At 37.6% G+C, this 15,791-nt stretch overlaps 1 protein-coding gene across 1 annotated transcript; it reads right to left on the bottom strand.

Annotated features, from left to right (window-relative positions):
• Positions 1–11,990: 11,990 nt before the first annotated feature.
• LOC149832839 (peroxidase 64-like) lies at positions 11,991–14,829 on the bottom strand. Its single transcript, XM_090012612.1, has 4 exons — positions 14,626–14,829; positions 14,098–14,286; positions 13,655–13,817; positions 11,991–12,539 (listed from the first exon to the last, which is right to left on the bottom strand). The coding sequence occupies exons 1-4, from the start codon at positions 14,827–14,829 to the stop codon at positions 12,145–12,147; spliced, it is 951 nt and encodes a 316-aa protein (XP_089868738.1). The 3' UTR covers positions 11,991–12,144.
• Positions 14,830–15,791: the final 962 nt, after the last annotated feature.

Below are 15,791 nucleotides of genomic sequence, written 5' to 3'. Positions count from 1 at the left end.
GTCGAATCAGTGTTGGATTTCCAAGAAGACTTACGTATTAATGAAGAACCAATTGAGATCTTAGAATTCAAAGCGTATAAACTGAGAAAGAAGGTTGTTCCAATGGTTCTTGTAAGATGGAAGCATCACAACAAGAATGAAGCTATGTGGGAGAGTGAGGTAGACATTCACGTATAATTTTTCTATTTATTTTTTAGTAAGATTCAAGATGAATCGTCTTTTAAGGGAGGTAAAATTGTAATGTCGCCCAAGTGTGTTACACTCACCTGGAGCGGTTATAGGAGGAGAGGGTCGTTACCCCCTCTTCCTCTCTCACGAATGGAAAGTAGGGAGAAGGATAGTAGCAATGTATCTCTAAGGGGGGGTGATGAGCATTGCTCTTCACAATGCTCCTCACCCATGGCTATAAAAAGCCATGGGTCCCTTCTCTCCCCTATCAATTTCGGCAAAGTGGGGAGAGAGAAAGGAGACACCCAAAGAGGAAACAATGATTGAGAGGGAAGCGGACAAGAGAAGAATGTGCAGCGACAATAAAGAACGCCACCGTCGGCCAAGTAAACACCTCTTCCCCATTTCTTTGAAAAAAAAAGGGTGCCAGCAACCGCGTGGTTGCCATCGAATTATAGAGCCGCAAGGATAGGGAGGATCATGTCCCTGTCGCTCAGAGCAATGGTGAAGGCAGAGAGGTTCCCTCTGTCCTCACAACCGGCAACCAGCAGGTTGCCGGTGAAGGAAAAGAAAAGGGGGAAACAATAGGGGCAGGGGGCAAACCCTGTCGCCTGCCGTTCGCGGTGAGGAGGCGCAGAGGAGTCCGTCCCCTCTGCTCTTACCACCGACTTATTGACGATGGTCTGAGATTTAAAAAAAATTAAAAACACAAAATGTGAAGGTGCTGCTGCATTCAGATGGACATCAGAAGGGTGCCCTGCAGCAATCATTGGCATCCGTGAGGTCGCTGAAGGCAGCTGCACTGCGTGTTCAGATAGAAGATAGGGTCGACCCAAACGTCGGGCAGACTTGGTCTGCACTTAATAACAGATTGAGTTGGTTGTGTCACTCGGTCTGAGCATAACCCAGACCGAGCTGAGTCAACGAATGAAAAAGTGACTCAGTTTGGGTCTGCCCAGTTCGAGTCAGAAAAAAAATACCTTTGATAGACCGACAGACCAACTCAGTTTGGACAGACTGAGTCGGGTATGAGTATTTTTAGCAAATCGACTTGGTCTAAACAGACCGAGTAGGATCTAACTTAATGCGACAGATCGACTCAGTTTGAACAGACCGAGTCAGGTCTAATTTGCTTTTGGCAAACTGAATCGAGTTTGATTTCTTGGCAGACCGGCTCAGTTGGGATAGATCGAGCTAGATCCATATTTGAGGTAGACAGACTTAATTTGGACAAACTGAGTTAGATTTGCTTTCGGTGAATCGATGCAGTCCAGACCGAGTCGGCTAGGTTTTATAAAATATATAATGAATAAATAATATATATATGTGCGAGAGCGGATATGGACATGTACACGGAGAGGTGTGAAAATTGAGAAGGTCAACACCTCAATTTTTTCAATATGAGTTGCATCCAATTTGGATCCAAATCGAATCCAAATTTAGATTGGATCTTGTGTACATGTGAAAACCCCAAATTTTTCAAAAATTTGTAAAAATGACCTGTTTGCCCCTGACTCCATCTTCTGAGAAAATCAAAGCGATTTCAAAGCTAAATTTCAGTCATTCTTCAGATTTTCGGAATGAAATCCATATTGATATACTCAAAATTCAATTTCGAATCCAAACCCAGTGTTTTAAATCCAAATCTGAGCCCCGTTGTTCGATTTCTAAATTAAAATTACAAAAATACCAAAAAAAAGGGTTCTGAATTGCTCGGGCAGTTCATCCGGCACTCTGTTGGATCCCTAACTCTGTATTTCTCGATTCGAGGCTTTAAACCTCGAATATTTTCTAAAAATCCAGACATAAATCCGCTTTCTGAAGAAATTTTCTCAAAAATCGCCTTGAGTTCTCAGAAAAACTCCCTTTTGTAAATATTTTACAAAAACACAAAAAAATTAGTTTTGATCTTTGGTTTCTCGTAAAACTTTAGGATTTTATTCTAAAAATGCAAAAAAAGGGAAAAATAACACAAAAACCAAAAAATTTGGGAAAATTATGAGAAAAACGAATGAGTTTAAATCAATTTTGCTAAAAAAAATCATTTTAAAAACATTTTTTTATGAAAAACCTTTTGAAGGAGCCTCTTTTTGGAAAATTGAAAAAATCTTTCACGCATAAGCTTGGTTCTTTTTACGAAACCCTAAGCCCTCCTTTTTCTGCCAAACCCCTCTCCCTTTCGGCCTCCATTCTCAAAAACCTCCAGAACCTTCTCCTCCTGTTCAGTCGCTCGATCGCCATTGAGCCTCACCCTTTTCCTCTCTTTGCTTCGCCCATCGCGGAACCACCTTTTTTTTCCTCCGCCCATCTCCAACTGATTTTCTTCTCAAACTTTCCTCTTCCTCCTTAAAAGGAGGCACACAGGACTCCTTCGACTCATCGCTTTTCACCTCCCCACTTCTTCCTTCTGCTCGACGATCGCTTCTTCACCACCGCACCTCTCTTCTGTAACAGGAATCCGTCTTTCACCCTGTTTGCCTTCTCCCTTTTCAAGCTTTGAAGTTCTACAACGGCAAACAAGGAGTTTGATCTGAGAGTACCAGGCTTTCGGCAGAACTATGATCGGATCTCGCCCCTTTAACACCGATAATCACTTTCTCAAAAGTTCCTTGTTTCCCTCTTTCCTCCCTCTCGAGCTTCGCCTGCAAAAGTAGAAGAACGGTTTCTCAAGGTGACCCCCCCCCCCCCCCCCTAGTTGTTCAAGAAGGATCCAAATCCCTACAGGAACCAGGTAAGAACCCCCTTTACATCTTTTGATTTTCCGTAAATGTCTTCATATATTGTGTCGATGTTCCGATTTTGGTGCTTATTCAGCCCTTTTCTTACTCTTTTCACACATCGATGGTGAGATCGACCTGCATATAGCAGGATCGATCCATCCAATGCTACAACAAGGAAAACGATCACGTTCCAACACCTTCTACCCCTTCTTTCATCATTTTTTTTCTTCTTTTTCTCTCTTTCTCTTTTTTTTCTTATTTTATTTTTTGTTCACTACCTTTTAGCATTTGATTTTGATGTTGGCAGCGTCGGATGGCCTTTGCTTGCTATATTTCAACTACTCGAGGCATTCCGCTCCATTATCTCATCATCCCTGTTTTCATGACTTATTGTGAATTTTTTAATTTACTCTTCTGTTTATACTGTTTTAGATTCAATATTCTTTATAGTTCATTCACATCATTCTCCAAATTTCCTGCATTCCTCTTTGGGGATTTGTTGATGAGTCCTCCACTGAAAATCGACTCAATACTGCCAAAGGGGGTTTCAACCATGTACCACTGCTACCTTGATAAGGCTGCGTTAAGACTTTTTCAGAAGTTTATTAACGTTGATAGGATCTATATGATGATAAGTTCATTTCTGAACAATGCCGAATCTCATGGTGCTTAACTGTGTCTTTGTGGCCCTCACATTTCATATATGGGCTTTTGTTGTCTCACTCTGCCGTGAAAGCATGAAGGTGGCAGAAGTCGGTCTGGGGTATGTCGAGCAGCAGAGACCAATCCGATCATGTCAATATGCACTTGCCTCATGGGCAAACTCAATGTTAGAAAATGTGAAATCAATGGTTGTGATCCTCTTTTGTTCAGGTCTACAAGGAAATAGCAAAAACCCGTCAGGTATGAAATTTCTTTTTTTTTTTCTTTATTGTTATACATCTATCCTTCTGCAAGTCAGCGCTAGCCATCACCTGCGCACCTCACGTTGTTGCACCGTATCACTCCACTCACCTGTCAATTATAGCAACACCACTTTGATATCCACCTCACTACACCCTCAATAGTTGCTGGCACTCATTTATGTTACCTGATGACTTATTTCCCTTGAATAATTTCCTTTTCAGGGCATCATTATATGGTGAAACAGAATCCAATTATTGAAATGCTTCTCTTTGTTGTATGATAACCTTAATTGTAAGTAAGCTTGTTTGTCCCCATAGATTCATATTAGTTTTAACTCCAGCATTGAGATTACTTTCTTTAGTGTTAAGTCAGTTGCTTTGGTTATAAACCACTCTAGATCACTACTATTTGCAAGCTTCATTGTGTTCGATATTCAAGACCTGTACTCACATTTAGAACCCTATCCCAGTCTAGGTAATATAGGCCAATAGTTTGCATTATCAGGACTGTTAGCAATAATATCTTATTTCTACATTTTCTGGATGTAATGTGTTAAATAGGAATTGTATTGGCTATATTCTGTAACAAAGATTCAACATATAGACGTGCATGACAATGGTTCCATTTCATTCTCCTTCTAAGAATATTAGTGACCATATAAGTAGTTAATACTAGAATTTAATTCAACTTCTTTTCATTGAGATGCAATCTATCCATTTACATTCTTTCTCTTTTTTTTTTTATGAATTCTGCGTCTGCAGATTTCTGTTGCCAAACATATATCTGATTGCTAATTGGTGGCTATTCTTTCTATCATTGCTTTAATCCAGTTAATTGGGATATATATATATATATATATATATATATATATACATTTATATATTTACACAAGTTCAGTATGTTACACTCCATATACTAGTTTCAGAAGGTTGCTTTATATCACCCAGAATATTGAAGAAAAGCAGGGATATGATTATAACAACTGTTATATGATGTCAAATGTGCAACTGAAAGCTCAACTAGTAAGAGTAGAACAAATGAAGATGAAATTTCTGGTAGGAGGGTGGTTGTTTCAGTATGTTCAGCTGCCATTTCTGTATCCTCGATTTCACCTCCACCTATTATCCAACACTATACAGCAGCATTGCTGCCACCCTTTTGCAGAAAATTCTCCACACCCAGCTCATCCCCATCACTAATCTGCACTGTTGCACCGGTAGCAGTCCTTCGTTACCCCTTTCATGTTGCCACCACTATCTGTGACTGCATCCACTTCATCCATTAAACCCACCTTCTCTCACTGCTACATCTACTCACATATAGCCACCACCATTCATATCCACAGCAGTTGCTGTAATTTCCTACAGCCACCTTCACAGCACCATTGCTGCGATTCATCATGTTTTCATGATCATGCCAAGTGCCACAACAGTATGCTGTTCACAATAAATCCCCATTTGTCCTTGTCTATATCATTTGTCCTTTGTTGTGTTTCCCTGCAAACAGCACCATCAATACCCATCCACCACACCATTGCCTAAATTAGGTAGTCCTGCTGCAAACAATATTGTAGTAGTACCCAAAACCTGTTATCAGGCACCTTACTTCCCCAGCCTTCACCATTACTGCACATATGCCATATACATTCATTAGATGGTCATTGTTGTACCCTACATATAGCAGTGCATCCATGAGTTACATCTCTTCAGCAGATTTCATTATATTAGTACTAAGCATTTACTTCCCTCATGTTTATCTCACTGACATTATTGTACAAAGCATACATCTTATTAGCTGTATACCTATAAATTTCCTTTTAAATTATTATTTCCATGAGTATACCTGAGTGTTTTATTAGTTAGGCTCAATGTAATGTAAACTATCTTCTACATGTATCTTTTATACGGTACTAATCCTGTTTTGCAGAAAATATGCAGTGTTACCCTCCTTCTGAGATTAGAAGCCTTGTAATTACAATTGATGTAATAGTTAGATGCTAAATGAGAATTTACATTTCCTGCTTTAGGTAGAATGAATGAGCATTGTAAATGTCATGAATTGCTTGTTTTCATGCATTTTTGCCTTTATTTCTTAAATTCTCACAATGGTGAAACACGAATGGCACGTGCACCATTTCGTAAGAGGTAATTAATCCTAAGTTGATGATTTACATCAATGGCCATAGTCAGGATGTAAACAAGACTTAGTGTTTTTATCTTTTACAAAATAACACTGGATCCACACTGGATCCTTTTTCAAAAATCACCATATTTTCTTTAAATATTTTCCTCTTTTATCAGAATTTAATTTAAAATTAATTCAACATATATACCAATGGCCATAGTCAGGGTATATTGAGAATTAACTTCATTTTAAATTCTATAAAAGCACCAAAAATGTATTTCTCTCTTCACTTGAATTTAAATGTGGTTATTATATAATATATTCAATGACCATAGTCAGGGATATATTATATCTTCAACCCCATTTTTAATTTACTTAAAGAATGAAATAGCTTTTCAAAAACCAATTTCAAAATTCTTTAAGTTCATTCATCATTCAGGATAGAATTGCATCATATTTTCAAAATTCTTTTCAAAAACCCAAGTGATTTTGAACATCTTTTCTTCAATTTCTACTTCAAACTCATCAATTCTATCTCTTCTTCAAAGTTCAAATTTTGACTTTGAAACCAAATTCAAAGTTCGATTTAACTTCGATTCATTTTCTAAATTCCAAATTCAAGTTTCAAATTCAAAGTCCAATTCGACTTTGAAATTCATTCTCAAATCAATTTTGAAAATTCCAAAAATCCAAAGTTAGATCCTAATCTCAACTTGGATCCAGATTTTTAAATATCAATCTCCATCTTTTGGATCTTAGACTTCAGATCCAAAATCCATTTTAGGATCCAGATTCCAATTCTACTTTGGATCTCAGATTTCAAATCCAAATCCATTCTAGGATCCAGAACCCAATTCTACTTTGGATCTCAGACTTCAGATCTAATTCCATTCTAGGATCCAGAACCCAATTCTACTTTGGATCTCAGACTTCAGATCCAATTCCATTCTAGGATCCAGAACCCAATTTCCCTTCGGATCTCAGATCTTAGATCCAATTCCATTCAAAAATCAAAATCCAATTTCATCTTGGATCCCATAATTCAGATCCAATTCCCACTTCGGATTCTAAATCCAGAATTCGATTTTAAATCTCAACTCTAATTTAGAATCCAGACTTTGGATTCAGATTCCATCTTGAATTCCAACTTTCAAATCAATTCTATTTCTCAAATTCTATTTTTTCCCACATTTCATTTTTTTCAAAAGTTAGAATCCAATTCCATTTCATCGTTATTCTGATTCAAAGTCCATTTATGACTTTGGGATTTCCTTCTTCTCCCTTTATCTCAATTTCAAAATCTTTTCCCTCAAGATCAAGATTTATTCTCAAACTCTGATTATTCCAAAAACTTAGAACTTTAAATCTCAAGTTCTAAGTTAGAAACCATTTCTTCATTCTATCATCAGATTCAAGAAACACTTGAAAAATTTCAAATTGTTTTCAAAAAGAGCATACATCTTTGCATTTCATAAGCATGATTATTTGTGCATTTAGACTTAGACTAAATTCTTAGATAATTTCTTAGCAAAGCAAAAAACATGAATTCGACCCTTGGTTCGATTACCCCTGGTAAAGGCGCCAGGAACGGTCGAACCTCGTACCGACGAGCGGATCCCATCTCCCAATTTTCCCGCAAACATTTCAAAACAGAGGTGAGTTATTTTCTCAAATATTTTCAAATTAAGGTCAAGTGAGACCCCGCGAAAGAATTCCTCTTCTCTTCTTTTCTCTTCTCTCTCTTTTATTTTTCTCCCTTCAAAAAGGAGGAAAATAGAGGTTAGAAAAGGAAAAGAGAAGGAAGAGAGAGAAAGATACAAGAGGAAAAATTTTGCGATGATCACAATACATCAAGTAGATCCAAAATAAACTAGATCCAATTGGGTTTAGCCCAAATCCAAATATTTTTCATAGTTGATGCCATACTTGTGACAATCCATCACAAAAAGGTTTGGTTCGGGTGTACCAGATCCAAGATCTAGTCTGGTTTATAGTACTTAAACGATCTGCTTTGGAATAAGAGTGGATCTGGATCCAGAATTCAATCGAAAGATCTAGTTAAACTAAATTTGAACTATAGTTAATGTGAATTAGGTATGGTGTAAAGACAAAATAAATCAAGAAAAAAATATATGAACCCAAGGATGGTCGAAGAGTAAAAAGATAATTTTTCCTCGAAATACTCAATTAATAAATGAGGCATAACTTTTCACCCCGATGTCAGATTCAAGTGATTTTTAGATCCTTGGATTCTTCTCTTAGAGTATGATTCATTAACAAGAGATATGATGACAAACTCTTAAAGAACAGAGTCAAAGTTTGGCATTAAAGCTTAGGTATATTTTCCTAATTTTTCATAAAGACAAGACTTCAATTGATGATACACAATATTTGTCTATTTTAGATCAGAGCTTGCTAGAAGACTAAGGTAATTTTTTAGAATTAGAATTTAAACATTTGAGGTAAGTAAACATTTACAAAATTCTCTTTAGTTAAATAAAATACATTCTAATTAGTTTAGACATCCTTCAATGTGATTCCATGTGTTTTAAATATGCTAGTTTTATCTTATTTTGAATAGAACAACTATTTAGCATGCTTAAGAATCCATAACCTCGATGTTCAGTATGATGCTTAATTATGATGATACATGTTACATGTTTCTTGATTTATGACATAATTTAAATTATGAATGTATCCAATGTGGAGATAATCAAGACATTACTATATATAAAAGATTGATGTATGACTTTGAGAAATGAGTGTAGAGTTCCAGAGTTCTGGGATAGGATTTGTCTTAAGAATGTCACACGTATGCCTTGGGAGGGGCATTGTAAGTATCGTGACTTATTGAGTTGACTCTGTAGTGGAATGTTATCCTTAAATATATGACATGTGTATACGTATTAAAAGTCGTTAGTAGACATAGATTGATGATTGTATAAGATACTAACTTTAAGAAATGAAAGTTAAAAGAATAAGTTTCATAGGGTAGCCACACATAGCATGATAAGTAACTCTACTAGGTGAGGCATGGTCTAGGTATTATTTGTAATGTGTACCTCAATCGTACCTTGGGATTTGCTCAGAAGTTTCTAAGTGATCGTTAGGGGCTAAAACATTGCCCACTAGACACATGTAGAATGTTGCATGAACCACAAAACTTTGGATGCAAGTAAAGCTTCTTGATACCTTGGGGGCAGGTATAGCTCCTTGAGTACCTTAGGGGCAGGTATAGACTCTCAAGCTCTTAGGCTAGCTACTGATGAACACTTTGTGGCACTCGGTGAGCAGCTGCATCACTTGTGTTCATATTCTGGTCTGATTTGGACTATGTTGTTGTAAGTGGTTCATATGTCTAGCCAATGCCTTAGACTCTGAGTTGTCTACATAGGTTGCTACACCCAATAAATCTATTTTCGAAATAGCCGATTAGAGTAGAATGAGAATGTTTTCTTTGAGAATGATGATAGAGAACGGTAAAACGGGTAATATTTATAAACATGTTTCCGTGGTTAGCAAACTAAACTAAGATTAGGAGCTTAGAGCTCACTATAGTTGTAACAGTTATGTCTAATTTGTAAATATAAACTTAATAAGTTGTAGACTCTTGGTTACAATTGTAGGTTCAGGGATTGTTGCCAATAGAAAGAACTAATCGTGAACTTTGGACTCAGCTACTACCTGACTTCACAACATTTGAACTATTTTTTATTTTACATTCTGTATTTATTCTACTTATGTACTTGTAATACTTTTTGGATGGTAACAGTTATTGTCAATGGTGGTATTGACCTTCATTTATTATAAAAAAAAAACTTCTGGCATGGTTTTGAAGTTAATTTGGTAATTTTCCTTTGAGAACAAATGTCTAGGAGCCCAGGCTTAAGAGGCCCTGGTTTTGGTCGTTACAATTGAACAGGAAAAGGAATTGCCCGCCGAAGCACAACTCTCCCTCTCAAGCATCCCACCAGAATTTCATGCTCTCTTCGTTTGTAACTTGATTTTTTTTTTAAAGAACTGTAACTTGAATTCTCGAGCCTACAAAAAAGATCGAGAGTACTTGTAATAAGCTTTTCCACATTCCCAACCCTCTTCTCCACCTCGTGTCCTCCCTCCATTACTAAGGCCATCCTTGCAATTTGTATTTTGATCTGATAAGCCCAACAATCATGGAGTCTTCAGAACAAAAGACCCACCACCACTTGGTGAGTAAAGCCCCATTAAACCTCCTAAGGTTCCTTATCCCCAACCCCCAAATTCATGCAGTGTCGCAATAATCTCCCATCTAGCTAGTGACTTCATTTTATCACCTACCCATCTTTGGCAGATAAAGTTGTGTAATTTTAAACAAACTTTTATACACATGTTTAGGCTTTAGAGGTAGAATCATAATATGTAAGAACATACCAGACTAGAACAATGCATCCAGTGGACAGAGAGATGTCTGTATCACAACCCAATCAATCTAATGCTTTAGCAACAAAGACTAACAAACACGAAAAGAATCCTATGATGATCCTAACTGTCCAACTAATGCATCTTGACAGTTGGATTAGTCTACCTTACTGGTGATTATGTGATATTAGATTAATCCACACCGATGATGGAGGGCAAGGATTGACTTTGGATGTATCCCATCATCTCTCTCTCTCTTGCTTAGCAGGAAAGAGAGAGACAATTCTCGAACAGATGAAACGATGGTTGCCGTCAGAAAAGGAAACGGTTCCCTTGGAGGTCCGAGCTTAAGGCCGTGTTTGTGTGTGATAGATAGCCATTTTACACACTAGAGGTGGGTTTTCCACGAAAATGGTTCCTGGGGGAGGGGTTGGTCCGATTTAATTTTTGCAGCAATGAAATCCATCAAAAGGGGGTGCTGCGGCACCCATTCCATAACATCTTTATGAAAACGGGTGGTCATGTTAATCCAAGTGTTGTTTCTTAGTAAATCGACCATGCCGAACACATCTGTACGGTCAAATTTAAGTAACACATGGGAAAAACCCTTTGAAAGCCTGATAGGGTGCGTGTATATATATATATATATAGTATTGCGCTTGTTCTGGCACGTTTTTTCGTTTTGGCTCATTGGGGCCTTCAAAAAAGCATAGTTTTTGTGTTTTTTTTCTCACATATCTAACACCGTAGATGAGATCTATAAGTTTTGTTTAGTGGGAACCGGCTTTTGGATCACCGGAATCTGACCTGAATATAGGTTTTTTTGGTAATCCTAAATCAATGGTTATGAAGGCATCAATTTTTCTGGTTCATAAAAATACAAATTTTTTGTGGAAAAAACATGATCCAAGAGATGATTCTCACTAAATCAAGCATGATAAACACATCTAATGGTTCAGATCTTTCATCAAACACTTCAAGCTGTGGGGCCTAACATGGCAAAATGAGAAAAGCGGGCCTAATATGTTAAATTCTCTCACATATATATATATATATATATATATATATATATATATATATATATATATATATATATATATATATATAGTGAGTGGTAGCTGCCTAACCACTCTTTAAGCCTCTACCTGGCTTTGGAAGGATTTTTCTTATGCTTTCTAAAATCTGATCATCGAAATGTGATCTACATGCGTGATTTTATAGGAATCGACTCTTGGATCATCCGATTATGACACCTAATTAGTTTTTTATAAAATTTAAAAATCAATGGTTTACAATTTTCAAAAATATTCAATACTTAAAAATCATCTTTTTTATTGAAAAAACATGATGCAAGTTTCATTTCTTAGTGAATCAACAATGCCAAATACATCTGGGTCAGATTTGCAAAAAAAAAAAACTCAAAACCCTTATTCACTGGTAGGAGCCTGACAGTCAGGCTCAAAAGTGCTCAGTCAGCTACCACTTTTCCTATATATATATATATATATATATATATATATATATATATATATATATATATATATATATATATATATATATATATATATATAGGCACACTTGACAATTTATAACTTGGAAAATTCATGCAAGCTTTATTTATCCTTGTTTTGTTTGTCAAAAGCACAAATAAGTTCACTTTGGATTACACCCTCTACCACAAATCCAGACAGCAAAATCTTCTACCCTCATTCACTCGCACAACATTGTGGATGATTCAAGAACCGATCGACCTCACACTATTAAACTTTGACACCACTCATCCAACAATCACAAGTAACAATTAATCAAATAAAATCGAATAATGGTTCTACCTCACAAACCTGCAGTCCAACCTCACCTCGCCATCCCCAGCCAGGCTGCTCATCTTGAGCATGGATTTCACAAAAGCCTTCTCAAAGTCCCCTTGTGAATTGGCAAACTTGCCCACAAGGCCTTTGGTTTTGCCGTTGGAGAGCAGGGCTTGGTCAGAAGAGAAGAGGCCCTTCCCCTCCAGCAGTTGCTTGTAGTACATGTTGTCGAACACTGAAGCAGTTGAGTCCATGGTTGACCCTGCACTCCTCACCTTGTTATGCTTGGGGCATGTCTTCTTCAGGCTCACAGCAAGGGTCGATGCCATGGTGGGATCCACATCATGGACCGAGTTGAACTTATGGATCCTCTTTTGGAATGATGAACAATGGGAGAACCCAAGTGTATGCCCACCTGCATTTACCCACAAGGGTGTGCTTTATCATGGTAACTTCTTTTTTTTTATTGTTTATTCTGGTAACATTTGGCAAATTTGTTCCCCCTATCCCTTATGTCATCCCTATCTTCATACCCCTTCTTGGGATCTCATCGATGCAAATTTTTTTGATCGAACCGGACTCCATAGATGTGATCTACATCCTTCATTTATTTAAGATCGTCATTTAAATTGCTGAAGTCAACTTGTGCTCAGGATTTTTTGGTGATTCAAAATTCAACGATGCAACATTTTGTGATTTAAAAAAATCATATTTTCAACAAAGAAATGTGATCCAAGGGTCTATCCTTATTAAATCGACCATGCTGAATCCATCTATGAGGTCAGGTCTCATCAAAACAACTTGCATCATAAGATTTAAGAGGGTATGAAGATGGGGGATGACATACGGGATGAGTGGAACCCGACACAACTTTTGGTGGTTGGTAAAAAAAACAAAAGAAAGAAAGAAAGATCTATGACTAGATTCAGAAACAGATGCACCTCTTAGTGGAATCAGCCCCATGGAGATCACCAAGATGCTTATCAAATAACATTCAATTATCAAGATGCTCATATATATGTACGTGGCGCATGAGCCAGGCTCGAGCAGAGCCTGGACTTGAAGACTTGGCTTGATGCAAAATATAGAGGGCTCGAGCCCAAGCCAAGCTTGAACAGCCTTTAACTTTGAGGGGGCAAGATTCGAAATCACCACCTCTTGGTAAATGAAAAACTTGGTGCCTGGGCTCGGCTCATTTTACCATTTCAGCCGAGCCCGTGCCATGCTTAAACAAGCCGAACCCCAGATCGGGCTGAGATTTGTAAAGGCATAGATGTGCATTCGTCTTAAGGTGAGTTCGATCTGACTACGTATGTATGGATGATGTTCAGCCTCTGAGGAGGCTTCATTTCAAATTAGTGTCCCAAGTCCCAACTAACTAACTTGGTCTCTTGAATCTATGAGGCTCTAGTGAACTTGGTTAGCCACATTTGTCAAGGCTGTTCAAACTCAAACTTTGGTACCATGTTCATAATCAGGGAGGTTAATAAGCGTGACTTATATTAATTATCTTTACTAAATTATTGTCACCTGAGAGTGCCACTAAATCATCAATTGAAAGGCCCCTGAGAGAGAAGCTCTGGTTCAGTTGAGAGAGGTTGAATGTAGGAACCGGTAATAATTTAGTTTCAGCGGCTTTGGAAATTCTTCCATCTTTCCTTCCTTTGGGCACCTCCCAAGTTGGTCCTCCAGACTAAAAGAGAAGCAAAAGATGAAACAAACATTATCAACTGTTGTTTCCCACTGAAATAACAAAAACCAAATATTATAACTTCATTAAAATCTATGGTAAATTAATGACACCGACATATTCCACTCCTACAATACAATGCAGCTCATGAATGGCAACTAGTAGAACAATCAATTTCCAACAATGACCTATGTACAACAAAGTCGAAACCAGATCTTTTCGTCGAATATTATGAACAAATTAAGTTCCAATTTGGTCTGATGAAATTGGTGTCACTACTTACAAGTAGCACTGCATCCCGAGCAGCAAGTGCAAGAATATCAGCACAAGAAACAACACCCGGACACTCGGCTTCCAGCTTCTTCTTAGCAGCATCAATAACATAGAACGCATGCAAAGAGATGTTGGGTGGCCCGTCTTTCTCAGCAGTGTTGGTCTTAGTAGAATTCAGCAACACAGATCCATCACAGCCCTGAAAGAGAACTCAAGTCAATCAGATAATCTAAACAAACACATTAAGAACTCAAGGCTCAAAACTTGGTACACTGGTCCAAGGGCTAGTCAAGTGAAATTTTGTGGATGGTTAGACCTATTTTTCCATGTTATCAGACTTCACTTTATGAAACAACCATGAATCTCTGTAGGCACTCAGGCTGATCGAGTTTAAAACCTCTAAATGTGATAGGAGTAACTTGACTCCATTGGCATTGCGGTAGATTTGAAAAGTCCGTGTAGCTGGAACAGTTTGGTCAATTTTTAAATGGGCGTAGCTCAAGTCTATTACAAATATAAGAGAGAGAGAGAGAGAGACCCTGATGAAACAGTCGTGGAAGTGCATCCGGAGGAGTGCAGCTGGAACAGTTTGGTCACGATTCATGGCCTTCTTGACAGTTTTTGCGACAATGGAATCAACCTTTGGGCATGATTTGTCATAGTAATCTGTGCTTAGTGAGCCAGCTACAGAAACAACAATGGACAATACCACAAGAAAATGAACAAGTACCACAGCCCCCATCTCTCTCTCTCTCTCTCTCTCTCTCTCTCTCTCTCTGAATGCTTAATGTTGATGTGAAGAGCTAAGACAGGGCCTCAGGATATATATAGAAGGGGAAAGATTTGAGAAAAAAGTATTTGGAGGGAACAAATTTTGAGTTCATTTGTTTCTTTCTCATTAAACTTACTTTCATGGAATTCTTTAATTTGTAAGGTAAAGGAACATGGAGCCTTTAAGACTAAGAAATATAGTAAAGAACTTGCTTGGTATTTGATAGTTTGAACGGATTGGTTAGTAGAGTGGTTCAATCATGTTGGAGGGATATTCATTTCGTAAAATGAACTAAATTAAGCAGCACTTCAAATTGTCTTGATTGGACTTCTCTATCTAATAGATATGCACTTGGGTGAGAGGGAGGTAAGCAAGATATAGTTTTATTGGGATAAGTCTTTGGTGCCGATGTGCATACAGTATCAATGTGTTCAATCTTACCTCATGCATTTTTAAGTGGATGGGACTATACAAATAGGCTTAGTTACAAATGATGCTTTAATCAAACAGTTTGGATGCAGAAGTCTTTTTTTCAATTATATTTTGGTGCAATATGGACCAATTTTCGGCTGTGCACATCCACATCAAAGATGCAACCATTTTGTTGTGGACAGTTAAACATCCATCCATATTTATTGTATGCATATGCGTAAAATCAAAGTCAGTCCCAGTTTCTTAGAACCAAGTATTAATCCTAATTTTTTATGGATCCAAAGTTGGCCCGGAGTTGTAGGGGTGGCCCCCTACCCGTAAGGTGGGGGTTCGTGTGACTGTTTTTCTCCTTTTATTTTTTTGTGTTTCTTTCTTCGATCTATCTATCGGTAGGTCAAAGGGCCGTTTCCTAACAGGCAAAAGGCGGTTGAGATCGCCAACCAGGCGTGCCCATCCATCTCTAACCATCATTTGAAATAGGATGGGTTCCATCATACATT

Source organism: Nuphar pumila, chromosome 7 (genome assembly GCF_984573655.1).
Source record: "Nuphar pumila chromosome 7, dmNupPumi1.hap1.1, whole genome shotgun sequence".
Lineage (NCBI taxonomy): Eukaryota > Viridiplantae > Streptophyta > Magnoliopsida > Nymphaeales > Nymphaeaceae > Nuphar > Nuphar pumila.
Note: the sequence above shows the minus strand (reverse complement) of the source record. Positions and strands in the feature narration are given on the sequence as shown.